We start from the raw sequence: 26,976 nt of genomic DNA, 5'->3' as shown, positions 1-26,976 counted from the left end.
CTTCTGCCTAGTTCTGGTGCGGCTTCTGGTTGAGCTGAAGTCAGAACAGTACTTAGGCTGCATTTTGGATGAAAGCCAAAAAGAGGTCAGTGAAGATGAATTCTCTGCACTTCCTTTCAGTCCCTCAGAGGTTGAAGAGATGGGAAGGAGGGGCCCTGCAAGTCTCCAGCTACAGTGCTGGGATGCAGACTCTGCTGCAGTGGGATGTCCCAGTGCCAACTCCCCTGCTGTGATTTTGGCAGTGATGGTGTCAGCCATGGAGTTTTCCTATTGTTCCCATGATGCCTTACAGCCATATGGCTTCAGAATGTTCTTCTGAAGCTATGTAGCTCCCTCAGATTCTTCTCTTCCTATCTTACAGTTTCAGTGATGTGAGGAACCCTCACAAACTGTGATGGGCTGTGGGCTCCTGCTCTTTTCATTCCTAAGTTTGTGGTGGTCTCATAGGGAACAAAAAACTGGGAAGTAGTGAAAGTGGGGAGAAATTCAGCTGGTTCCTCTGCTCTTGTGAGAGCTGGAGGGGAGAGGGAGGAAAAGGAGCAAAAAGCCAGACATTTTTTTGATTATTAGAAGATATTTTGGAGACTTTGTGGTGCTTTCAGGGTTTTCCTGTGGTGTACACTAAGTGGTGAATACAATCCAGCTCAGGGAAAGAGCCTGTATGTATCACCAAGAGCCTGCTGGTTTGGCTGCAATTCTGCCTTTGGACAATATCTTCACCAGTGAAACATTTCCTTTCTCTGACTTCTCTGCAGCTGTGCAAAGCAACTAGCATGAGAGGCAGCCTGCCCACATTCACCCTCTTGGGCAAGCTGGCAGATGCTATCCCAGGCTTTGCTGATGTACTGGTGGTAGAACACAGTGAGTAATGTGTCATGACCTACTGAAGAGTCTATTCACAGCCCTAATACACATATGCATGCCTGTACTCCCCTATGTGAATTCCTGAAGGTCACATAAGAAGCTCATCCAGAAGTTGGAGTGGCATTCAGCCTCCTGGGTTGCAAGTCAATGACTTCATAGCAGGCTTGTCATTATGCTTTTTGCCAACTTGGCAAAAACAGCCTTTGTGAACTGGGATTTATGGTCTGCTTCACAGGCAATACACATTTAGTTTTCTTGGTCCAGCCACTGACCAGCAACCTTAGTTGCTTGTGGAAGCAGCTGGAATGATGGATCTTCATATGGTGACTAGTAAGCTCCTCTAGCCATTTATTACTGTACCTTTGCTCAGAGGCACAAATGGTGATGAGCAGATCACCCTGATTGTTTGCCTTCATTAATCTGCATGCACCAGTCTGCCCAGTGGCCTTTTGCAGGGTTTTTAAGGGAAATTGGTTGGTGCCTTTAAAAATGCAGCTCATTGGTGTGAATGTTTTCTGCTTCTGTTCCTCACCCTAGGTAATCTAGTGGATCATCTGCTGATGGGCTTGATGTACCCAAATGAAGCCATAAAGGCTGCTGTCTGCTACTTGTATGGCAAGCTGTACTCCTCTTCTGTTGGCACAGAAAGGCTCTCAGCACACTTTGAAGAAAAGCTCTGTGGTCTCTTCTTGAATACCTTGGGATGTGCACAGACAAAGGAGCTGCAGGTTAATTGTTTGGGTAAGGTGATGCTGAGAGAAACTGCAAGGTGCAAGGGAAGGCTCAGAATGAGGAAGAAACCCTTGGCTGGTTTAAATGCTCTAATGTGGTTTGTGCCCTAGGGGAGCTTTTTGCTGCTTGTCTGAAGCAGTCAATCCTTTCTGTTCCTCCATGGCCCAGACCTGCTGCTGAGCTCCCCCAGCCCTCTGCTGTCCTTTGAGCCCCACATTTGCCTAGCAGCAAATCAGCAGAGTTTCTTCAGAGCTTGCACTGTGACTTGGCCTGTCTCAATTTGGTGTTTCACCCTTGGAACAAATCATACCTTAAAATACCTGAATGCAGACACTATGCATGGACAGGTGGGTTTTAGAGAGCAGTGGGATGGAGTCTATTGAATATGGTCTTCAGATATGGGGCATCATATTGTTTACATGAGAAAGCTAGTGTGGAAGTGGCACTTCCTTGTGCTTACCTTACTAGCTGTTGCTGTGGAGCACAAATTCAGCCTTTGTGACATTGCCTGCATTGTAAACTACCCAGAGAATCCCTTTCTGTCATGGGAGGTAAGCAGGACCTGGATTGCTCCTCAGATCATCTACTCAGCTGCTAGAAGTGGATGGTGATTCCTTTGAAAGTAGAATTCTGTAGCTCAGGCAATCCCACTTGTGAATTTGTCCTGACATGTCCTGATGATTCACATCAATACCTGCAGCAGGGCTCTGCCCATTGATACTTAGAGCTTTTAGGTGTGAGTGGATATCTTTTAGCTCAATACAGCTGTTTTGATAAGAGCCTGTGAAAGTGGAGGGAGAAGATAAATGCCAGTTTGCCAGGAGGTAGTCCAGGGAATATGTCTGGTTATTGCTGGGTTGCTGATTGTACCTTGGAGAAAAATGCAGGTCAAGAGCTCTCCCAAGAAACAGTTTAAGGAGTGGGTACTGGAGTACAGAAGATGATGCAAGTAGAGTGCTCCTGAGATCACCTGGCAGTGCACATGCATGACTCTAAGGTGGAATGGGGAGCAGATCAGACTCAGCAAAAAGCATCAGCAACAAGTTGTTGCAAGGCACAGGGCTCATGGCAGTGTCTGGTGATGCAGTGAGAAGGAGCTCTCTAAACTGGAGGTGACAGCCTTTGTTAGAAGTGCAGGAAAGGGGAGGAAGTTGTCAACAAGTCCTAGTCTGTAAATGCTCCTGTGTTAATACAATCCTTGCTGTGTCCAGTATGGTGCTCATTCCTGCTGCTTCTTTTGCAGGTTTGCTAAAGGAGCTGCTGAAATCTGACCAATTTGTATCCATCCTTATGAATAATTCAAAGACAGAGGAGGAGTCTGAGAACCCTGACTGTTTGGAAGGGGAAAATCCACTGCCACTTGTTCTCAAAAAGGTGATTACTGAAGCAAACTGTTGGTAGACATAAAGAATTTGCATATGGAAAATCTGAGGCTTTGGAGTGTGCTGTTGCCAGGACCAAAAGTGGAGGTTGCAGTGGGAAATGGGGGGCACCCTCACCTCATTCCTGAATTGTGGAGGGGGAAAATTTTAGTCCTGGCCTCAGCTGGTTTTACTCACAGCTGAGTTCTGATACAGCACTTGCAGTGCCAGCATGACTAAGCATGGCAGCAGAGCTATTCTTACTCATAGCCTTCTCTGTTGGGGTTCTCATTTTACATGTTTTGGAGTGTATTTGGTCCAATGTTTCATCTTGCCTTAGCAAGTTTCAGCTGTGAAATATGTGTCAAAGGAGAGAGATCTTCATTTATGTTTTAAAGTGCAGAGGAAACTGCTTCCTAGTCATATCTGCATAGTTGACTTCCTCTCTCATTTTGACTTTTGTTTCCCAACAGCTTTTGTTGACCAGAGATGAGCTGTTGCAGGCAGCAAGTTCCCACTGTGTGGCTGCAGTGCTGGTTCACTCTCCCAGCAGATATGCTCCTGCTTTTATCCATGCAGATGTCCCAGGTGAAGAAATGCAGTGGCATCTTACTGTTCATCTCCCAAGATTGAAGCACTCCCTGGCTGTTTGTTTTAGGGATCAGTCTGGCTGCATGAAGCCACTGTTGACATGAATGCAGTGGCCAGTGAAAATGGCTAATGTGATTTTAGGAGTAGGAAAGGAGAGTGACTTTTCAGCTGAAAGTATAGAAGCGGCTGGCAGTAGTCAGAATGGAGTTTCCACAGAAGGAATTTGGACAAGTCCTTGAGGTCAAGGTCCTTCTTGCAGGATCTTAAATAGAGGCCTAAACAGACTGGGGTCCATCTTGCCTCACTGAATGGTGTTAGGTTTGCACAGGATTTGGTCTAGGATTTAGCTTTAGGATGCAGCTGTGGGCGATGGTTTATGATATCTCTGTAATCTCAAAAGGCAGAAATGCTTCCATTTTCCAAATTCTGTGGGAGATATGAAAGTTCTGAGGGGAAAAAAAGGGATCACTGCATCTGTGCTGCAGCTTGCTTTGTGGCTTTTCATTTGTGCCAAAGGCCAGAGCCACAATTCAGCTCCTGCCTGCCGAGTCTGAGAAGGTGCCTGTGGGACTCTGCTCTCCAGTCACCTTGTTTTGAAGGCTGGCATACCCCCCAGCATCTGCTGCTTTCTCCCTTCCTGCCATTTCATAATACAACTCATCTCCCTCTGGCTGTTGCTAGGTTTCCTCCTTTCCTCTTCCTTCCTCTGCTGTGTTCTAGGAGCAGCTGTGCCATGCTGTGAGCAGACTGCCTCTTACCAGGCTGACCTTATTTGTGTGTGTGTGTTTGCAGAATTCCTCTTCGAGTGTCTCTCATGCAGCAGTGAAATTCTCATCTGGTCAGTGTACTGCTGCCTGCTGCTGCTAACTGAAGAGCACCTTTTCTTCTCCAAGTGTCACACAGTCTATGGTGAGTCATCAACCTCTCTGACAGAGTGACTGCAGTAATACTGTGGGCATTTGTTGTGCCTCTAGCTGAATTTCAACGCTTTATACACACAATTCTCAGTCAGGATGGATAGAGGGTTGCAAATGAGTGCCTATCAGACATGTTTATGATGGCCAGCGTAGCTTGAGTTTACAGTGTCACTGTCTTAATAGCTTCCTGATGAGCATGAATTTGTTCTGATAACCACTTATCATGAGTGACACCACCAGATTTACTATTAGAATAGAATAGAATAAACCAGGTTGGAAAAGACCTTGGAGATCATCGAGTCCAACCTATCACCCAACACCATCTAATCAACTAAACCATGGCACCAAGTGCCTCATCCAGTCTCTTCTTAAACACCTCCAGTGATGGTGACTCCACCACCTCCCTGGGCAGCACATTCCAATGGCCAGTCTCTCTTTCTGTGAGGAATTTCTTCCTAACATCCAGCCTAAACCTCTCCTGGCACAGCTTGAGACTGTGTCCTCTTGTTCTGGTGCTGATTGCCTGGGAGAAGAGACCAACCTCGACCTGGCTACAACCTCCCTTCAGGTAGTTGTAGACAGCAAGAAGGTCTCCCCTGAGTCTCCTCTTCTCCAGGCTAAGCAACCCCAGCTCCCTCAGCCTCTCCTCATAGGGCTGTGCTCCAGACCCCTCCCCAGCTTTGTTGCCCTTCTCTGGACACGTTTCAGCAACTCAACATCTTTCCTATACTGAGGAGCCCAGAACTGGACACAGGACTCAAGGTGTGGCCTAACCAGTGCTGAGTACAGGGGCAGAATGACCTCCATGCTTCTGCTGGCCACACTATTCCTGATACAGGCCAGGATGTCATTGGCCTTCTTGGCCACCTGGGCACACTGCTGTAATTATGAGGTGTTTCTGTGAACATGCCAAGAGTGGATTTAAGAAGAAAGGCTAATTTATTTCTGTTTTTCTGGTCTTAACATCTACCAGTGAAGGCTGGAGCCTACTAGGGAGCTGAGTGAACACTCAAGAGTTTTGGGCAGTTGTTTCTGTCAGGCTCAGAAGAAGATTTGTTCAAATCTTCCTTCCTTTTAAAAATTACTTTTACTTCCACCCTGGAATTTGGTGTGTTAAAGGCCCTCTCTTGACTTCCCTTGAACATATACAGGCATTGAAGCTCTGGTGAGGAGTCTCCAAGATGTCCTGCAGCTGAACAATGCAGAGTTGCACAAACAAGGGCTCCTGCTCTTCACTGAGATACTGAAACGGTAAGGGAGCAGCACAGGCAGAGTTTGGTGCCCCCAGATGGAGGCTGTGGTGCTCTTGAAGTTTTTCATCTGAGACCAGGTATCTACATCTGTGTTTGAAAGCTGTTGCTGAACAAATGCATCTCCCTTGTTCTAGTGAAGAAGGGCCTGATGGTTGTTCCTGAGCATTGCAGCTTGTCCTCTTTGTGCATGCATCCATCAGCTCATCCTGCTTTGTTTTTGCCAGTCTGGGAGGTGAAATCTTTCAGCTGTTTGTCATCCTGAAAAGTGAAATCTTTAAAGGAAAGATGAATCCACATTTGTTGACCTTGAAGCTGGGCCTGTTTAGCTTGAAAAAGAGGAGGCTGAGGGGAGACCTCATTGCTCTCTACAACTACCTGAAAGGACGTTGTGGAGAGGTTGGTGCTGGTCTCTTCTCACAGGTAATTAGAGATAGAAAGAGGGAACAGAGATAAAAGGAGGGAATGGCCTCAAGCTGCCACTGGGTAGGTTTAGACTGGACAGTAGGAAACATTTTTAAAGGGCAAGAGTGGTCAGGCATTGTAATGTGCTGCCCAGGGAGGTGGTTATGTCACCAACCCTGGGTGTGTTTGGATGTGGTGCTCGGGGATACCGTTTGGGGGTGAACCTTGTAGAGCAGGGTTATCGGTGGGACTTGGTGCTCCTGAGGGTCTCTTCCAACCTGGATGTTTCTGTGATGCTGTGATTCTGTGGAAAGAGAGAGCAGGAGGGAAGGCTTGGACGGATCAGGCTTCTGTGAGCAGGCCAGCTCCTGCCAAGTGTAGCTCTGTGCCAAAGCAGAGCATGCAAATTCCGTGGCTTCCAGCCTTGTATCAGCATCTGAGCTAAATTCAAACAGCAAAAACAAATTCTCGGCTGAAATATTAATGTGTTCTGTCACTTTTTCCCCCCTCTTGTTTTCTGCTGAGGAACAACATACCCTGCCTTGTTTTTCTTCTGAGCTTCCTGTTCTTGCTCTATGATCTTGTTCCTGTCCTGTCATGCCAGTGACAGAGTCTTGTTTTTGCCACTTAGTTCCCCCTCGAGAGCCCTTGAGCTGCATTTTGGAGATGTCGTAGTCAATTTTGTAGCAAGCGGCGCAGGGTAGAAAGGAGGAGAAGCAGCAGTGCTGGAACAGTGTGATGATGCCAGTGTGGGATCTGTCAAAAAGAGAAACCACAACGTGGGAAACACTAATTACAGTATTTATGCTTGTAAAACAAAGAGAACACTCTGTAATTACTCTCATTTTCGAGCACATCCATTTCGTTTCTCTGAGCTTCGCCTTAGAAATAGCGTGGGGAAAGAGGTCTCATCCTGGAACCTCTCCTCTTGGTTTTTCCTTGCAGCTGGAAATCTCTTGTGTAAGCAAGCCCCACACTCTGGTGGTGTCCAAGCAGGATGTCAGGAGTGGTGGGTAGCTTGCCTTGAAGTGTCCCTTGTCCCAGACACAACCAGAGCGGCAGGCACAGTTTAGGGCCCAAAGATGAGAAGCTGCAGGTAGTTGCAAGAGTGCTGTCACTTTTCTTCCAGGCCCTGAAGACATCATAGTGCACCATATTGCTAGTGGGTTTGGGTTTGTGCCTCTTGAATGAGTCAGCAATACTCCTCCATCCCTTCCTCCCTGCGTGAGTCAGTGAAGACTTTTTTTTTTTCCCCTGATGTGTTTTACCTCAGAAGGTCAGAGATTAAATGAAAGACATGCAGAGGATTAGTAGAATTACAGTTGAGGAGAAACAATTTGGAAGTTCAGCACATCACTTATGGCCTGGGCCAGAGGCTGCTTCTGGTGCCCAGGTTCATAGATTATAAAATGGTTTGGGTTGGAAGAGACCTTAAAGATCATCTAGATCCAACATCTGCACCTTGTGTAGGGACACCTTCCACTTCCCCAGGTTGTTCAAGGCCTCATCCAGCCTGGCCTTCAACACCTCCAAGGAGGGGGCATCCACAGCCCCCCTGGGTAACCTGTTCCAGTGTCTCACCACCCTCACTGTAAATAATTTCTTCCTAACATCCAGTCTAAATCTGCCCCCCTCAAGCTTCAATCCATTTCTTCTCACCCTATCACTACAAGCCCTTGTAAAAAGTCCTTCCCCAGTTTCTTGTAGGTCCCCTTCAGGTACAGCAAGGCCACTATAAGGTCTGCCTGGAGCCTTCTCCAAGCTGAACAGCCCCAACTCTCTCAGCCTGTCCCCATAGGTTCCACATAAGTTCCACAAAGCCTTTTACTTGCCTTGCCTGTCTCAACAGCAGAAGATGAGGTGACTGCCAGGCTGGGCTTCATCCCACTGAATGACTAAACAGAATGGTTCTGCCTCTGTTCACTTCTTGCCCTTTAGCTGGCCTACCAGTGTAATTTCTACTGAAGTTTGCTTTCTTCTCCCTTTAGTGCATGAGAGCATGTGCTCCTGGTTTGCTTTAGTCAGGCACATCTATGAAAACTAAATAACAGGGAATACTTTTGGCTCCCAAGTCTGGCTCCTGTCACACTGTGCTGCTTTTCTTGCTTTACATTGGAGAGCCCCTCTGGCAGGCTCTTGCTGCCTCTTGTTGGCACGTAGCTACCTGCCTTCCCCCTGCATTCCCAGCTGTACCTGACTTGCCAGGAGCCAAATGAGCACAGTCCACCATTTAAACAGCTTTGTCCAATAATGGGATTGATGGTTTGCCATCTCTTTGCTTCTGTGCTCAATGCTCAAAGCTCTTTGGGCCATGAGGCCACCAGAACAAAATGCTCACTATCAAGAGGAATTGTCAAAGCTATTGGATTGTATTAATTTTCCTGATTGCTTTTCAAGTTCATGAAAGTCTCTGTTCTTCTGGCAGCATCTGGCATTTGAGGTGCTGTAGGACTCATGTTCTCATGGCATTGTCCTTGTTCTGGCATGGTGGTGCTTGCTTGTTCACTGAGAAATAGGAATTGCCAGATGAACTTAAAAATGCCAGGGCAGATGACCTCAGCATAGAGTCCTAGGCAGAGAGTTCACTGTATTTTGCAAAGCCTGTTTTTCTTGTGCTTTTCATGTCAGTGTCTGCTGGTACAGTCACACAGTTATCCAGGCTGTAGGTTTTTTTCATCACAGCAGGGCTCCAGACCTGCTGAAGTTCACTCTTTGTTGCAACCCTCCAGCTGCTCAACTTTTAGACTGCCTCCTTGAGAGCAGTGGCTCTGAATACTGAAAAGCATGGCTGGAGCCACATGGCTCAGCTGTCCCATTTGGTGAAAAGAGGATAGGGCACTACAGTTACTTAACTCTGAGAATATTCTCCTTGCTTGCTCTGTTTCCTCTTTGCAGGCAACCAGTGGAAATCAAATTGTTCACAAGCCGAGGTGTGTGCATGGAAGCCATTGATGTTTTGATGGAGACAGTGAACTGCCCAGTGCTGGAGGTGGTAGTGGAGGCTGTGAGAGCTGTGGCAGCTTTTCTGAGGTAGGCTGGAAAGTATTTGCAGGCTTTTCTTCAGCTAGATCTGTTGATTCCATGTTGGTCTCTGCAGCTCCCCTGTGGCTGTGTGGGTGAGCTCTGCGGTGGGACTCCTGGCTGAGCCAGGCGTGGGTGCAGCAAAAGCAGCATCCCACCGCCCCAAGAAGGCTGCCAGGGTAATGAAGCTGTGGTAGGCAGCAAGTCACTGCAGCAAGGACTGAGCATCCCAGGCAGGCCTGGACTGCAGCTGCTGTGCCACATCCTGGTAGATGAGAGCAAGCATGAGGCTCTGTACAATCAGGTTCCTGGTGGGAGTGGACAGTGAGTGCAGCGAGGGTGCACTTGGGCATGGCAAATGTGGATGAAGGCACTGGTCAGGTATTGGGACTCCAGAGTGCTGAGTTGGAGCGAGGTAGCAATGGCATATTGCTGTCAGAAGGAGTTATTTCTGCTGGCATTGCCTTCCCAGGTGGAATGTCCCTGGCAGGGAATGTGCATGCTGTCTTTCTTTCTCTCTGCTGTTCAGGAAGGACCATCTGAGCTCCCCTCCAGTCCCATATGAAGAGCTGCAGAAGCTGCTGGAGGCAGTGCTGAAGCGATGTGCTGACCTTTCCCCACCACAGAGTAGCAAGAGTCATGCAGTAAGTCAGAAGCTGTTGTTTGCTGCTAGGATCAAACAGGGCAGGGATGATTTTCCTAGCACACTATGTGGATATTGTCTATGTTCTTTTCCCTGTGACTGTTGGGTTCTCTAGTGTTTCTTTTGGTCCCCATGCCTCAAGATAGCACCAGTCTTTGTCACGGAATTCATAGTATCAGTCAGGGTTGGAAGGGACCACAAGGATCATCTAGTTCCACCCCCCCTGCCATGGGCAGGGACACCCCACACTAGATCAGGCTGGCCAGAGCCTCATCCAGCCTGGTCTTAAACACCTCCAGAGACGGCGCCCCAACCACCTCCCTGGACAACCCATTCCAGGGCTTCACCACTCTCAGGGTGAAGAACTTCCTCCTCACATCCAGCCTGAATCACCCCACCTCCAGCTTCATTCCATTCCCCCTAGTCCTATCACTACCTGATATCCTGAGAAGTCCCTCCCCAGCCTTCCTGTAGGCCCCCTTCAGATACTGGAAGGCCACAATTAGGTCACCTCGGAGCCTTCTCTTCTCCAGACTGAATTAGCTGAAGATGGGTGCTGGTGAATGTTGTCTTCCTGAATCAGTGATTTATGGAGCACCACTTCAGCACACTGCTCTATTTATGTGTTCAGTATTCTGAAGTAATTTGAATTTCCCCTTCTTCAGGCTCCCACCATGTGGGTTGTATTAGTCAATCTATCTTTTTTGGCAATAAACATCTCCTGCTATGCCTTCAGACCAAGAAGGCCATCATACATGCACTGTGATGCCTCAGCAAGGATGCTGTTAGCCACTCTTGGAACTGCAAATCCTTTCCTGCTCCTGGAATATGTGGCTAGTGTGATGTGCTGCTGCCACTTAAGCTTCTGAGGAAAGCCCCCATTACAGATGGGTAGTGAAAAGGGCTGAGCCTTCTTCCTCTAGGCTTAGAGCCATGTAGATTTGAATTGCCTGTCAGTAGTGGCAAGTGCATCCTGCTGGAGCACCAGAGCTCCAAATGCCTGATTGTGGTAGTTTTAGGCTGTACCTTTAAAAATGTTCCATACATCTTGAACAGAAGGTAGTAGAATGTAAAGAAATCACCATTGGGTGTAAAAAGGAAAACAATAATAACTCTAAACAATCCCACTGGAGAAGGTAACAGACTTAAACTAGTTGTACAAAACAATCTCTCTCCCTTTTCACTTCTTCAGCTCTGGCTGATGTTTCTCCTGGTTTTACTGACCTTGACTGCACTGCTTTGTTGTGATTGGTATTAACAACAACTTCTCTGCTCTGTCATTTGTCCCTTTTGTGTGCAGGGGGGTAGGGAGGAGGGCAGGGAGGGAGAAGCTATTAGCTCCCCTGGTTTTGGCCAGGGGGGTCCTGTGCTGTTTACAGACTAGACTGGAATTACCAGGTTGGAAAAGACCTTCGAGATCATTGAGTCCAACCTATCACCCAACACCATCTGATCAACTAAACCATGGCACCAAGCACCCCATCCAGTCTCTTAAACACTTCCAGTGATGGTGACTCCACCACCTCCATGGGCAGCCCATTCCAATGGCCAATCTCTCCTTCTGTGAAAAGCTTTTTCCTAACATCCATCCCAAACCTCCTCTGGTGCAGTTTGAGACTGTGTCCTCTTGTTCTGGTGATGGTTGCCTGGGAGAAGAGACCAACCCTCACCTGGCTACAACCTCTCTTCAGGTAGTTGTAGACAGCAACAAGGTCTCCCCTGAGCCTCCTCTTCTCCAGGCTAAGCAACCCCAGCTCCCTCAGCCTCTCCTCACAGGGCTGTGCTCCAGACCCCTCCCCAGCTTTGTTGCCCTTCTCTGGACTCGTTCCAGCAAGTCAACCTCCTTCCTAAACTGAGGGGCCCAGAACTGGACACAGGACTCAAGGTGTGGCCTAACCAGTGCTGAGTACAGGGGCAGAATGATGAGATGGGGAAGATGGCGAAGGAGGAGGAGAATGAGGAGAAGGTAGAGAAGATAGAGGAGGAGGAGAGGGAGGAGAAGGAGTTCTGGACTGCCAGACACCAAAGTGTCACCGTGCTCTCCTCTGACAGTATTTAGAGAAGACCTCTGCAACAGGTTAAGGCTTAAAGGCAGATTTTGAGTTCCTGCTGGTTCCCAGTTTTGGCAAATGATTAACTCCAACACTGCAGTTGGCTTCTGGCTAAACTCAGTAGGATGCTGTGTGGGAGCAAGAGCTAGCACATGGATAGTTAGTTACAAATCTGAGCCAAAGCAGAGAGCATCTAAGATTCCATTGCTGTGCAGGAAGAGGAACTGTTCAACGTTGTCTGAAGAGTAATTGGAAGGAACAAAATTAACAAAAATACCCAGGTTTCCCAGAAGCTCCATTAGCTGAGCTGTTAAAGACTCAAATTAGACCAAACCATGGCAATACAGACTATAAAGACAGGGTAGTGCAGAACTAGTAGCTCTTTAACTTAGTCCACTACAGGAAGAGCACAAAAGCTCCTTAACTCTGCCCTCCATTGGGAAAACACAATACTGGAAAACCCCAGGTATGTGAAAGAAGTGAGTGAAATGAAATCTGTTGTTCCTCCTGCTGCTGGTGTCAGAGAAGGAAGTTATTTTTTTCCAACAGCCACCATAAAGCTTTGATAACGTTCTCTCCTTTGACAGAGCGATGGCCTATTCTCAGTGTCTCAAAGTCACCCAGCAAACAGAAATCTCAGCAGAGTTCCTCAGAGGCAGGGACAGTTCTTGCTCAACACATTGGAAAGCTTCAGGAATGCTTGCAGGTGAGGACAAGTCAAGGAGGTGGGTGGGTGCATGATGTGTGTGTCCACATCTGTCCATCCTTCCATGCTTGTAACTTGAGTTCCTCTGCCCAACCCCACCACTGAAATATCACAGTGAGTTCAGGGGATGGCCCTTGCCAATGAAGCAGCAGAAAGAGGGATAGGGCAGTGATAGTGATGATTTTGTGACACTTGTATGCACCTCCTAAGAAATTTGCCTCAGAAGACCTATCAGCTTATTTCATGTCTTTGGCCTTTGAGGAACTGCTTGAAAATTAGGGCCAAAACACTGACTGTGTAAGAACTGTTGGAAGGTGTGTGTGAAACCATATCCCTGTGAGCTTGTGGTCAGAGGGGATTAATGTTTTAACAAATGTGGATTTGCACCAGCTGCTGGCCTGGGATTTGCTTGTGCCTGTGGCCTGTCACTGCAAGTGAGTTTATAGGCACCAACTTTTCCTGTTTTGCAGGCTGAGAGCTATCTCTCACCCTTAGCTGCATGGTGAGTTTGTAGATGAATCCAGCTCTGTTATTAGGGAAGACTGGCCCACTTAGTTCTTTTGCCTTGCATCACTTGCATTTGGCTTGGCTGAGATCATTCACTCAGAAGCAGATGTCCCTGTCTGCACTGACCCAGTGTCTTGGGGTGGTGTCAGAAGGCACTCAGGTTCACTCCTGGTTTTTAGATCAGCTGAATGGTCCCTTGGGTAATTTTCATGATGTTGGCTGTGTTGTGCTTCAGGCAGTCTGGCCTGGCTGAGAACATTTAGTCTTGCCACACTAGGGCTTCCTACAGCAGATAGTTTCTTCACAGAAACTAAGTCTTCCTTTCCCAACTTGCACTGTTGTGCAACACTACTGACTTTTAATAGCTTCACTCTGGAGGTACCTCCCTGTGCTTGCCAGATTGCTGTACTTCCAGCCTCTCAAGTCTTTGTGGGGTCCTTAATGGTGAAAGGAAAGGAAATGCAGTATCTTCTGACTTCCTTTCCAGAATACAGAGGATTCCTCTCTCCTCTGGTATCCACTGTGTGTTTGTAGGTTAGCAGTGGAATTCCAGAGTGATCCCATGGCCCAGGAGAATGCTTTCACTGCCCCCAACTCTGAGAGCAAGGACACGCTGAGCAATTTCTCTGAGTTCCTCTTGAGGATCTGTGACAGTCTCTGCATCCCCATGGTCATGGTAGGGTTTCCTTTGAACTTTGTCTATTCCTTGAGTACCTGGAAAAGTGCTTTCAAGCACCAAGAGTGGGGTGGTGGGTTGCACAAGTGGGGTTTTTTTGGGAAGAGAGTGTAGAGTAAGCCAAGAACAACTGTGGCATTCCCTACCTCTCCAGAGCCAAATGTGACAATCATACAGTCCATGCAAAATAGTAATGCCTCATCTCAGAGGGTGGAGAAATTCATAAAGCTTCCATGTAGGTGGCAGTGTCTTTCTTCAGGCTGTGCAATCTCCATAGCCTACCTGCCCTGCTCTTTAATCCGTGGCAGCTCTGAATGCTGCAGAAAATGAAGAGTCCCTGAAGTGTTGCTTCCCCTTCTGCCACTCTGTCAGAGCTTGCCTGTGTCCCAGAAAGCAGTGGTATTTTGCTCCTGCAATTTCATTTTCACACTTCTTTCCAGAAGGTACTGAGGAGGTTGCCTAATCTACATAGCAAGGGCAGTACTCAACATTGTGCCAGGGACATGGCTTAAAAAGCAGCCATGGAGAGTCGTGTCTGCCTTAGTGCTCCATATAGACCTGTCCATGGGACACTTGGAGCAGAATTGTCCAAGCAGTGGGACTGTGCTTGTGGTTCCAAGTGTTGGGTAGATCTTGCTTGTGCTTTGCCACCAGGTTCAGATGTATGGATTCTTACAGTTGCTGCCAGCTTGGAGATGTTTTGTAGTTTCCTAACCAATCCCTTGGTAGGCAGTTGCAGTGGCATCGATGTTCTCCCTGAAGGGAGGGTGCAGTGCATGTCCAGTTTGGCACAGCTGGCACCAATGTGCTGTTTCTTGCTCACTGAACTTGGGTAAAAATTGATGGACTAGGAGAAAATTATGCAGTGACCTTCTACAAGAGTGATTTGAGTCATTCCATCCTAAACACTTTAGGGATGGACTCTGTAGAGAGTTAAATATCAGGTTTTGCCACCACTCAATAAAAAGCTGAGGGACAGGAGTTGCTGAAGTCAGCTGCACTTAAGCATATGTCCTGTGTCCTATGCCACACTGGAGAATTGTCCATCTGATTCATAAGAGCATTCACTTCCAGGGCTACATGGGCAGCAGCCTCAGTCACTGTGCTTTAAGACCTAACTGGTTGCCAGCTGGAATCAGGAAGAATTCTCTTGTTTGGTGTGATGTCTTGCAGAATTAGCAGCACAGCTCACAGCGTTGGCAGATGAGAGCGTTAGTTGCTCTCCAAGTGCTCTGTAAACCTGTGCACTTGCTGGAGGCATTTTGGGAGAAGAACTGTTACTCCAGATCTAACTTTCTGGGCAGGCAGGGGGCTGGAAGAAAGCTGCTGCTTCCAGGGTTTATTGTGTGCCATGCACCTGAGGTTTTTGGTCAGGCATTGAAATGGGTTGCCCAGGGAGATGGTGGAGTCGCCATCCCTGAAGGTGTTCAGGAAACCTGTGGGCAGGGCACTTTGGGACCTGGTTTAATGGCCACAGAGGTATTAGGCTGAAGGTTGGGCCTGATGATTTCAGAGGCCTTTTTTCAACCAAAACAGTTCTACAATTCTATGATCTGTTCTTCTTTTCACAGAACTACCTGGAAAGGGCTGTCAGCCCGTCAGTGATGGAGGTTTTCATCTCAGCTCTTAATACTCTCTTCACAGTGGTACCAAAGATGAGGATTAAGTTCTCCAGAAAGCTGGGTATGGGGACAGTGTGGGATTGTGTTCTCTGGGGTGCTCTTCACTGATGGAACTTGCTGCTCCTGCACTCCTGGGGCAGTGATCTTAAGGAGCCTCTCTGTGGAGGATTGGGTTACATGTTTATGTGAGTAAGAGAGAGAGTGCAGAGTCATGTTCAGCAGGATGAAACAGTTGTTTGGTCTAGCAGTGGTGATGAGACAGGGTTTATTTCAGTAAATTGTGTCAGTTTTACCCTTTCCTCTGGAATATTCAGGATTGGCTGTTCATGTAGACAGGGGTTATGCTGGAATTGTTGGTGGGATTCTGCTGTGTGGGAATCCTCTTTGCCCTGTGTATTCCTTACTCTTTGCACGTTGGAGGGGTGGTGTAGAGAATTCCTCTGGTCTAAATGTGTGAAGCTGGCAGATCTTCTCATGAGGGAAACAAATGAATCTCAGATATTCCACTTCAAACCACGCTCTGAGCAGTTTGCTTTGGGGCAGAAGGCCTAACAAATGCATTCTTATTGAGATGGTCTGCCCTGCTCATCAGGTTTGCATGGAGATGTGTGGGGATGGTTATGGGACCTGCCTACTCTTCTCCTTTGTTGTGCCTTCCTGTGCTCTTCTCCTTTGTTCTGTGCTCCTCTGACATTTTTGTCTGTCTTTCTAGCATCCTCCTCCTTCATCCGACTGACACTGGAGCTGAAGGCCACATTCTGCTCTGTACAAAGGTATTGACATTATGTACTGGGAGCAAGTCAGAAACTTCCAGATGGAAAGGCAGGTATCTTGCCTTATGTAGTGCACCTGATTAGACAAGATGGGAGCCTGAAAGATGCAAGAGTGGTTGTGTCTTACTGCAAGATGTAAATGGTAACTGACAATGGAGAAGTGGGAGCTGGATGTGGGAGAAAGGAGAAGCAGTCGGGTAGGGGGTGGGTGGATTCACACAGCACTGTGAGAATTCTGTGCTCTGTCATGAGCTGTGCAGATAGGGATAAAGCAGCCTGGCTTTGGAGCAGTCAGATCAGTGGATGGTTTGAAAAGAAGTAGCAGTAGCACCAGTGCTGTTTGAGATGGCTTCCCAGGCACATCTTACCACTGTCTTCATGCTGTGACAGCGTGTGAGAAATGGGAGGGAGAAGGACATCAGCAGTGGACATGGCAGAGTCTTCTGTAGTAGAGGCTGTGATTTCTAAGTTGAGGAACAGTTGGAGAGACTCTCTGTGGGCCTGCAAAGATATTTTACATTCTCTTTACTGTGACTGCATCTCATTAAAAGAGTAAAGAAAATACACAGCACCCCTAGTCCGGGAGTGGGCATGCTGATGCCTGTAAATGGTGGGAGGGAGGAGGGAGTGATCTAGGCTTTTGAGTACAGTAGTATGGGGCACCAAGGATGGGGTGTTACAGTGCAAAGATGTGTGGTTATGTCCAAGGAAGTAATTGGAGAGAAATACCAGGAAAGAGAGCTGTTCCTACCTTTTAGTGTTTTGACACTCTTTATTGTTCATCCCTGGAAATACCATTGCTACAAAAATCTCCTTACTGGTGTTTGCCAGTGCAATCAGATGCCAGGAGCCACCTTCAAACACCTCCCATTCTCTGCAGTGTTAGGGATCCTGCCCTGACAGGACTGTCTGTGTATACCAGGTAATCCTAGAATCATAGAATTGTTTTGGTTGGAAAGACCTCTAAGATCATGGAGTCCAAGTGGTATGGTGACTGTGAGACTACCCCACTGTATTCACATTGTCCCAAAGTATGTGAACATGTTCATTGTCATCATTACACACCCCCACCACCTCTGTGAGCTGACTGTCCTTTGGGAGCTCCTGGAAGCCCACATTGGCTCCTGGAGGCAGTTGTGATGGGGCACATGCTTGTATGTGATCATTCAGTGAAATGCCCATGTGTCATATTAGAAGTATGAAGAGGATGTTTCTACCCTCCTTCACTCCATCTTTCTGTTCTTCACAGAAATCCTGCCTTGAACCAGGTCTGTTCCAGCTTCCTCTGCAACTTGTGCCTGAGCCTTTATTCTGCCACAGAGAAGGAGAAAACTTCTTCTCAGGAGGGCAAGTCTGGGGAAGGAGACAAAGGACTTCATTTAGTTTGAGGCCCTGACACCCTTTAGTTAGGCCATAGTTGCAAAAATAATTAAACCAAAACAAAAGCCAAAGAAGAAGGGGGGGGAGGAGCCACATCAGCTCTATTGAGAGTTTGGGTTTTTTCCCTCTACATTTGTTTAGAGCTGATCCAGCAAAGAGATAACACCCAGAGAATGCCTTTTGAAGACTTTGGAACCCTACCTGAAAGAATGTGTTTCATCTGCTTATGGTTTTGTTTACATGGTGACATTTATTAGCACAACTGTGCATGGCTTAATTGAAACAATATGACTTGCCACAGTCACCTGCAGATTAAGATCCTTTGTATCTTCCTCTGGCATACTCTGTAAAGCTTTCCTGTCTATGCTGTAACTTTCCATAGTAGTTAAGTCCCAAGTAAATGAGATGACATTTTCCACATCACAAAAGCCACTTTTCCCACTGGCAGCAGTTAGGTACCACACAGGCAGCATCAGCAAAGAGCTGGGAACTTCAAACAGAAGTGTCTTCACATCCTGAAAGTCAGGTCCATTGAATTAGATGTCACACCCCTATTCATGCCAAATCACAGAGGTGTGCTTGCTGTATGCAGGCTGTGGGGTAGTAGGGTGGCTTTGATATTTCCTACACTAGGAGCTTCCCTAATTTAGAGTGCTTGAGTTAGGGCAGGCAGATGCTTCCATCCTTCTGTTCCCCTCTGCTTTGTTGTGAACTTCCCTCACCACTGCCTGCTCATTTGATTATTATTTCTAGAGCAAGAGATGTCTGAGCTCCTGCAGAAGGGTCTGCCTCAGTTAAACTACACCATTGCTGAAAGCTTTCTCCTCCTGGCTGAAACCCCTGAGCTTTTCTCTTTGGATCAGTCTCTTTGTAGCCACCAACACTGCTTCATACTACTGCTATATTTTTCCTACACCCTTGGGGACAGGTGAGCCAAGGCTACACAAGACAAGTGGGTTTGTGGCCATTAAATGCCAGGTGTTGCTGGGCAAGGCATGCCCAGCGGTAGTGTTGCCACTCCAATTTCCTTTGATGCAGGTTTGCCCCAGAAGCAGAAGTTTTTTTTGCTGTTAGAAATTTCCTCCTGTCAGCAGAGGAGCATGGAGACTGTCCCCCTCCACACATCCTGAGAGCTGCACTTTACCTCCTTGCTGTCTGTCACGACAAAGACAAAGCCCTGGACGCGGTAAAAGAAGATTTCATTCCTACCTCTCGGCCCTTTCTTGCCAGCAAGGTTTCTCCCCACTCCCCCTCAAGCCTCTTGCAGAAGGTGTTTTGACATAGGTGGTGAGCAGTGAATGAGTGCAGAGCGTGCAGTGCAGCTGCACTCTGGGAAGCTAACTGGGAAAGGCCACTGGGGAATGTAGATTTGACTGAGTAAACTTGTGTGTGTGTGGGAAGTGTGGATGCGTTGGGTGGGCTGCGAATTCGCACATGGAATATAATCAGTTTCAGAGCTTCAGTCTCCTGAACACTTCTACAGCCTCTGCAGCAACCTTTCTACTGTTCCCATGTGGCTCTTTGCTGCTGCACAGCTTTGAGCACCGTATAAAGCCTACAAGTTGCTTAGCTGTTGTGATGCAAATGGGCTTCACAGAAGGATGTCTGAGTGATGTATTTGATTGTCAACTTAAAAGGCAGTGTGACTTGTTTCTCACAGTAAACTCTCTTCACTTCAGCTTTTTGATATTCAGTCTCTAGTGATGATTTTATTCTCTCTTCCCCCCTCCCCTACACTTACCAGAGGTCGTTGTGTACCATAAGGAGAATCCTGGATAATCTTCCAGATCTGAGCTTGGTCTACGTCCATTGTCCTCTCCTGCTGAGGTTCTTCCTGCACTACACAGAACTTATGGGGAGATTTGGACACCAGGTGCTCCAGCTGTGGTTTTCCTGGGGAAAGTGCAAGCAGAGTGAGACTGAAGAAGCTGGCTCTGCTGTGTCTGATCAGCTGGGCAGTGCTGACTCCTTGCTTCCCATTCTGAAGAGCAATTCCAGCATTTTGCTTATTTTACTGGTATGTGACTTTCACAAGGACAGGCTGCTCTCCTGGCCCTGATTTAAGGGACTTCTTGGTTTTCAAAGCTCTTAGTGCTGTTGTGAGGCCAGAATTCTGCTAGGAGGGCCCATGTGTGTCTGAGAAACAGCCTAATAAAGCACAATTCAGATTAAGTATGTCCTGATTAACTAGAGAACTGAACAAAGCAGATGGGCTCTCATATGATAGGATATGGACTTGTGTGTGTGTTAGCTCCTCTCTCACCCATCCACTGTGATCATTTTAGACCTGGCTAGGAAGGGATCTGAAGGGTGCTACCATAGAGAAAAAAAACAACATTCCTTTTTCTGTCCAGATATACAGCTGGGTACTCCAGCTTCTTCTGTGGCAGGCATTCAAGAAGCTGTTCTGCCAATTTGGGAGCAATGATTTACTGTGGATAGATGAGAAAGGCGTGAGCAACAAAGAACTAGGGAAAGACAGTGTGCAGAGAACAGGTCTTCAGGGCACAGCTTTCTGTTTGCTTGGAGGTTTAATTTTGTTTGGTTTTAACTGCAGAGTCTTGTTGGGGGTGTTTGCAGTACTCTTGGGTTTTCAGGACTGCTCATAGCAGATTTTCTTGCTCTTAAAAGATAGAAGTCTTGGGACAGGGAAAATTAGTCAGTGCAGGAAAGAAGGGGGCCTTGAAGTAACAGGACGAGTGTGTTTGCCTTTAGCTGGCACAAGGAGCTCATTTAACCTGAGTAATCATGACAGAATCCAGGTCCTGATGGCTGCTCAGAGGCCTTCTCTGGCTTCCACCTCTCCCATCTGCTCTGTCCCCTCTCCCCATGAGTGGCCCCTTGTCCCATGAGTATTCAGTCACATAGTAAATACTTAGTAACATTTCCACACAAGAAGATGAGATTCTCCTGCAAGGGCAAAAGCTGAGAGCTGTGGTGGCTCTTCCTGCAAGGGCAAAAGCTGAGAGCTGTGGTGGCTCTTCCTGCAAGGGCAAAAGCTGAGGGCTGTGGTGGCTCTTCCTGCAAGGGCAAAAGCTGAGAGCTGTGGTGGCTCTTCCTGCAAGGGCAAAAGCTGAGGGCTGTGGTGGCTCTTCCTGCAAGGGCAAAAGCTGAGAGCTGTGGTGGTTCTTCTGCAAGGCCAAAAGCTGAGAGCTGTGGTGGTTCTTCTGCAAGGCCAAAAGCTGAGAGCTGTGGTGGTTCTTCTGCAAGGCCAAAAGCTGAGGGCTGTGGTGGTTCTTCTCCAGCCTGGTAGAGAAATTAAAACTATTGTGGAGATTAGAGACTTAGGTGAGCAAACAGTGAGGAAACAAGGTTTGATTTTGAGTGGAAACCCATCAAGCATTACAGACTGACATGTATTTGTTCTGATCTAAGAGGCTATGGGATGGATTTTAGTGTCCCAGGTTACTGAAGGGACTGACAGGAGGGCCTTTGTGCAGGGCAGTTCTCTCACAGTTAGGGTGGTACTGCAGAGTAGGTAGCAGCATCCAGGCATTTGACACCATTGCAGAGCATTAGTAAAAGAGATCAATGAGTTGACACATCAGTGCAAAATAAGGAGGAGAAGTGTCCCCTAAGACTTGCCCACCCTGTTACCTTTGGCAGTAGTCCTGGAGCTCATCACTCCCTAAACTAAAGCAGCTGTATGCATCACAGATTTATCAATAAGCAAAAGAGAAACAGTGGCTCCTTCCCTCAGTGGTACAGCATTCCTGCTTTGCCTTTTCTGTCTTGCTCTGTGCTCTTGCAGGAATAGATTAATTTAGCTCTGTCCTGGTCTTTAAAGGGAGTTGTAATAAATCACAGGCTTTGACAATTCACCTTTCAGTTGGGGAGGAGAATAATCGATCTGAATTTAGATGGGCTGATAAAAAAAGTGCAGTGCCCTGGGATAAATATCCTGCCAGGTGTAAACAAAACTACTTCTGAAGTGAACAGCCTCAGCCTAAGAGTGCACTAGCAACATGGAAAGGCCTCTGTATGAGGCAGTGGAACAAAAATTAATGTCCTCCCAAGGATGATGTATTTGCTTACCTGCTTTGAACAGCTGTCTGGATTAGACAAAACAGAATCATAGAATCAATAAGGTTGGAAGAGACCTCAAAGATCATCAAGTCCAACCTGTCACCCAAGACCTCATGACTACTAAACCATGGCACCAAGTGCCACGTCCAATCCCCTCTTGAACACCTCCAGGGATGGTGACGCCACCACCTCCCTGATAGGAAGATGTTAACACAGGACCAGGAGGGCTGTGGACCTTGGTTAGTGGCTTAGTTCACCTCAGAATGAGTACAGTTGTGACCTCACACTGTCCCATTTGCCTTCTCCATGCTCCAGATCTGACTTGCTCTCTTAGCAAATGGAGATGGGCTGACCTGAATGTCATGTGGAGCAGATCTGTGTCAGTGGAGGCAATTGTGCAGACAGCTCCCTGCCTCTTGTTCCTGAAAGTCTCAAGATAGAGACAGGAATCACTCTTGGAGCTAGAGGGGTGTTTTTTTTCTGGCACAGGCAGCCTGTTCTCCTCTTTGCCTTCTTTCTGATATGGAGTCCCACAGCCATTTCCTCTCCATCATCCCAGTGTAGATGCATGACTACAGTGTGGTAGGGGAGGGCAGCTGGAAAAGGCAAGTAGGCTGTAGGCTTGGTTGCTGATAGAAGTTTTCTGTTTCCCTCTGCCAGCTGACCATTTGCAATGCAGTAGCCAGGGCTACTGGTGGAGAAGAGGAAAGGTAGTGCTGACTTAATAATAACTGACATGATCATGTTATGTCAGCACCTCCAGGCATTTTCTGCTGTGCAGGTGGATTTAATGTGCAACAACAGAAAGATGCCCAAATTAAGGCTACTGGCTGTAGGATCCAGATGAGAGAGTTCAGACAGAGCTCTGTAGTCAAGAAGCAGGCTCATGGGCTGAGGGCTCTGACCATGACTCTTCCAATTTCTGTGACTGAGGGGTTGCTTGGCTGGTTTGTTTCATGCAGTTTAGCTGTTATGCTGCTGCTGCAGATACAAGGCTGCCAGCCTGGTGAAAATGAGTAGCTATGGAACTGAGTCATAAGCCTGATTTTAGGTGAGCATCTTTGATATGCAACCTGATTTTTCCAAACCACAAGGAGAACAGAAGTGTTCTGAGGCTCTGTGCTCTTGGAAACAGGGCCTTGGCTTTAGGATCTCCCTTGTCTAAAAGCTTGACCTTAATTGTGTTACAGGTTCACAGATTGCATCAGGTTGGAAGGGACCCTTAAAGGTTATCTTGTCCACCCCCCTGCAGTGAGCAGGGACACCTCCAACTAGATCAGGCTGCCCAGGGCCACATCAAGTCTGATCTTGAATGTCTCCAGGGATGGGGCCTCAACCACAACCCTAGGCAACCTGTTGCAGTGTTTCACCACTCTCATTGTAAAGAACTTCCTCCTAATGTCCAACCTAAATCTACCTTGCTCCAGTTTCAAACCGTTGCCTCTTGTCCTTGTCAAGCCCTTCAAGAGAGTCTCTCCCCAGCCTTCCTGTAGGTCCCCTTCAGCTATTGAAGTGTAGCTAGAAGGAAGTAAATAGCTCAATGCATTCTCTAAGTGGGATATTACTCAGAGGTGCCTATCTGATGAGAGCCCATCTGCTTTGTTCAGTTCTCTAGCTAATCAGGACATACTTAATCTGAATTGGGCTTTATTAGACTGTTTCCCAAGGCACAAGATTAGCATAATGGCATTAAATAGCAGTGACTGCTGCCTGATCAAGGGTTTGCTTGTTCCCTTGCAGGACTTGGTCTGCTCAAGCTCTGTGGAGGTAGCTTGGAAGGTGTTGATGACTCTAAAGACCTTCCTGGAAAGAAATGAGGATGTCCTTGTCTGTGACCTCCTCCGGAGTCAGTTCCTACAGATTCTCCAGCAGCTGCTTGTGGAGAGCAGCTCGGCCTCCTTACAAGGTGACTCCCTTCTGGGACTTAGTCTGCACTGTGGGGTGGGATGGCCAACATTTTCTGGCCTCACAAGATGGAAGGCAACAAATGCTGTTCAGCTGAGGGTTCTGAGGTCCTGGGCTGATGCCAAAGCACAGGCTGCCAGTGATGGTCAAGTAGATGGGAAGAGGGCAGTCCAGCAAAGGGCTAGTGACTTCCAGCTTATTAGAGCTGTCAGTCTGAATGTGTGGTGACCATGCTGCTTATATGGTTCACCAAAGGTATTAATGACCCTAGCCTCCCTTTCCCCACCTCTTTTCTAGTTGTTCCTAGAACAGTGTTTGCAGGATCCAATATGAAAGGATCCAGCATGAAACACAGTGTCAGAGAGGGGCCTGATCCAGAGGGGAATGTAGAGCTGAGAATGGAGTTGGACCTACATGGGGGAGTAGCTGTGGGGCTGTAAAGGGGAAATACTTCCTCCCTCATTCCTCAGATGGAAAACTAACAGTTCTTGGCACGCTGTGAGCCACACCAGTTTGGAGTTCCCTGACAAGCTAAGCTGTCTGTATCCTTCTTAGCTAACAGGAACCTGCCTGTTTTGCTGAGCCTCCTTTTCCTGGTGCAGCTGCGGAGCAAGGGTCGGCAGGAGCTGGACAGCACAGACTTCAAGCTGCTTCACCAGGGTCAGTCTCTGTGTGTCCCTCTTCTCCCAAAGGGCCTTGGATCTCTCTGTGTGTTAATGGTTCCATAAGATCATTTGTCCTTCGAGGGAAGATGTGCCTTGCATTAGTTATGGTTGCTTTGAAATACTTCCATGGCCAGAGTATTGTGAAGAGCTCTGGTTACCAGTTCAGTCCACAAAACCTAGGTTCTCTCTGTCCTGCTTTTACAATACATTGTTGTCTGAAACCTCACGAGGTGGCCAAGGTATTCTCCTGGCTGTTTCAAGGTCTGTGGCTGTTGTTGACTTGGCACCTGATAGTGTTGCTGATGTGCTTCCTAAAACATCCTTCCTCATCGACACTTGCCAACTTACTCCTGTGCAGTTCAGGCCACAGGGCTGTCCTGTGAACCAGCCATCAGGGACCAGCAGCCTGGTGAGCCTGGGCTCTCCTTGGAGTGTCAGTTCTGAGTGTATAGGTCACAACCAGATGCAGGACTTGCCCCCTCCACCACAGGGACATAGAAGAGCAGTCTGTGTTTGTTTATTCACCATACTGTGGCCTGCTCTCTTGTCAGGTGATCCTTGCTTGGTGACTTCTCCCTTCTCATTTGACTATTAGAGATTCATGCAGGCTGTGAAAAAAAACAGATACTGGAGAGGAGTTCAGCTGATCTGTCCTTTCATCTCTTCCCTGCTCTGACAAATTGATCTCTCCAGCAGACTTTGAAAGACTATCCCCTTCAATTTGAAATGTTCCCTGTCTCAGTTCAGCCTGTGTTGCCCTTGTAAAGGAGCAGCATTTCTCAGACATTCATTAGCCAGGGGAACCTGGGGTGCAGAAGCAGCACATCCTCTTTATACCAGCCCTTTTTAGCTGCTGTGATTACAGAGCATGGCTCAGCTGCTCCCAGGAGTCACAAGCTCTTTCGGCTCTTGCTTTTTGCTCTGTATCAATACAACTCTCCCCTTTCCTCCCTGCTCTCTTTGTCCCCTGCTTGGCTCTCCAGGGGTGGGTGTGCAGGGCACTCTCCTCTGATGAGGCCTGCATGAAGCCAGCTCGTAGGTGGGAGGGGTGTGGGGAGGCGTGTCGGTGTGGGGTTTGAGAATTGCTTACTCACACTTTAAGCTCTTCAAAAGATTTCCTGTGACACTTTGCTGAGCCCTGCAGTCCTGGATTTCCCTCTCTAACTCTTACTAAACATTGTTCCTAAGTGTTCCCTTGCAACAAGCATGGCACATTTGTTGCTAATGCCAGCAGAGGTGATGAGAGTGGAGAGCACAGCTCCTCATGCCTGACCCAGCCTGGTCACCATGTCAGAAAGGTACATGGCTGCTTATGGCTTGACCTAGTGTTAGGATCAAACTCATTCTGTGGAAACAGGCAACTTAGAGTCTGTTGTTCTTGGATGTTTACTGCCCAGTGTGATATATACCCTTTAATACAGCCTTTTCTGTTTCCCCCTCCCCATTATCATCCTCCACTGAATGAGCTGGTCTAAAGCAAACACTCTCTAGGGCAGATGCCTGTTGCTTTGTCTGTACCATGCTCTGTTTATTTTCACTTCAGGTTGTGTTGCCTTTGTCAAATTCTCTCCCCACTGACTTCTTTCCTGTGCTGAGGTGCTCTGTTATGTTGGTGTCTGTTTTATGCACATTCTTTTGTTTCCAGTCAGTAATCTCTGTGGAAAATGCAGGCCAAGGGACACTGACCTCCTGCAGCCATCCTTGAATTTTCTGTACTGGAGCCTTCATCAGACAACACCATGTAGTCAACAGAGAGGTGAGGCAAGACTGTATTCATTGGTAAATTAATCTCAGAGAGGTTGTGGCTTGGCCATTAGAATCTGTATTCTAACTGTCTCAGCAGGTAGGGTGGATTTTTTTCACCTTCCACCATTCCAAAATGGTCTTTGCTAACTGTGTTTGGGATGTGGGTTTTTTTTTAGGTTGAGGGCTTTGATTTGTTTTGGCTTTGCTGCCTTCTGATGATTCAGGGATTGGTTGCTGAGATACAGGACCACTGTATTTTCCTTGTTCACAAAACACTGCAGTGGGGCTTTGGTGCCTTGTTTGAACCATCCTGGTATTGCCATGGCTCAAAAAAATTGAACAGTAATCAAGAACAGCTCTAACCACCCTTCCAGCTGTGTTAGCTGGAGGCCAGTCATTTTATTAGCCGGCTGAGTGGCTGCTTGTGCTGTGGGAGATGAAAATTAGTGTAGCTGGACAGCCTTACTCTGATGAGCCATGGCAGCTGGGGCTGCCTTGCTGCAGCAAGGGGTGTGCTCTGCCCTTCTGCTTGTCAAACTGGTTTGACCTGTGCCAGCCCATCCACCTCTCTGATGTTGTTTCTCCCACACAGCAGTGGCTGTGCTGCTCTCCAACGTGTCCTTGCTGGAGCTCCTGCAGAAGGTCTTGGAGTGCACCCGGCTGCGGTCTCCTGCCTCTGAACCTGCCTGCCTGTCCCCTGAGGATGCTTTGCTGTGCTCTGGGTGGCTCTTGGCTGCTTCCCTCTTACAGTACCAGCACCGCTACAATACTGAGGTTAGAACCACTCTGCTGATCAGATGCATGGGATGGCAAAACCTTTAAAAAAAACCCCAACAAATACTTCTCCTCAGCAAGGGAAAGTGGTTTGCTTTGTCTGGAATCTGCTTGCCTCGGTTGCTCTTTCGTTGCTGTCACAAGTTATTCCCTGCTGCACTTCTCCAGCAGGGCTGGAAGCTGTCATGTCCTGAAAGCTGAGACCCAAATCCTTGGAGAGTTAAGAGAGGGGCAGAAGTTCTAGGGGGAGAAAGTGTATACTCAGCCCTCCTGAACCAAGTCACTTTGCTCTTCAGGACAGAGCAAAATGCATTTGTAAGGCTTTCCTCAAGGGAAGGCTGGGGATGGGAGATGCAGCTCC

The 26,976-nt window shown here is 47.7% G+C and overlaps 1 protein-coding gene across 1 annotated transcript in view; it reads left to right on the top strand.

The window, feature by feature from the left end:
* Positions 1–26,976, top strand: part of MEI1 (meiotic double-stranded break formation protein 1) — a 38,945-nt gene that overhangs the window by 3,525 nt on the left and 8,444 nt on the right. Inside the window, exons 4-24 of the mRNA XM_054168049.1 lie at positions 12–85; positions 756–861; positions 1,402–1,605; positions 2,840–2,970; positions 3,431–3,545; positions 4,341–4,457; positions 5,617–5,716; positions 9,016–9,150; positions 9,671–9,785; positions 12,423–12,541; positions 13,583–13,724; positions 15,296–15,407; positions 16,059–16,119; positions 17,369–17,466; positions 18,253–18,427; positions 18,538–18,685; positions 19,244–19,516; positions 23,266–23,431; positions 23,986–24,090; positions 25,741–25,851; positions 26,434–26,615. Of these exons, the coding sequence (XP_054024024.1) occupies positions 12–85; positions 756–861; positions 1,402–1,605; positions 2,840–2,970; positions 3,431–3,545; positions 4,341–4,457; positions 5,617–5,716; positions 9,016–9,150; positions 9,671–9,785; positions 12,423–12,541; positions 13,583–13,724; positions 15,296–15,407; positions 16,059–16,119; positions 17,369–17,466; positions 18,253–18,427; positions 18,538–18,685; positions 19,244–19,516; positions 23,266–23,431; positions 23,986–24,090; positions 25,741–25,851; positions 26,434–26,615 (2,789 nt within the window). The remainder of the gene's footprint in view (positions 1–11; positions 86–755; positions 862–1,401; positions 1,606–2,839; positions 2,971–3,430; positions 3,546–4,340; positions 4,458–5,616; positions 5,717–9,015; positions 9,151–9,670; positions 9,786–12,422; positions 12,542–13,582; positions 13,725–15,295; positions 15,408–16,058; positions 16,120–17,368; positions 17,467–18,252; positions 18,428–18,537; positions 18,686–19,243; positions 19,517–23,265; positions 23,432–23,985; positions 24,091–25,740; positions 25,852–26,433; positions 26,616–26,976) is intronic.

This window comes from Dryobates pubescens, chromosome 15 (genome assembly GCF_014839835.1).
Source record: "Dryobates pubescens isolate bDryPub1 chromosome 15, bDryPub1.pri, whole genome shotgun sequence".
Taxonomy (NCBI): domain Eukaryota; kingdom Metazoa; phylum Chordata; class Aves; order Piciformes; family Picidae; genus Dryobates; species Dryobates pubescens.
This window is presented reverse-complemented; position numbering and strand designations above follow the sequence as displayed.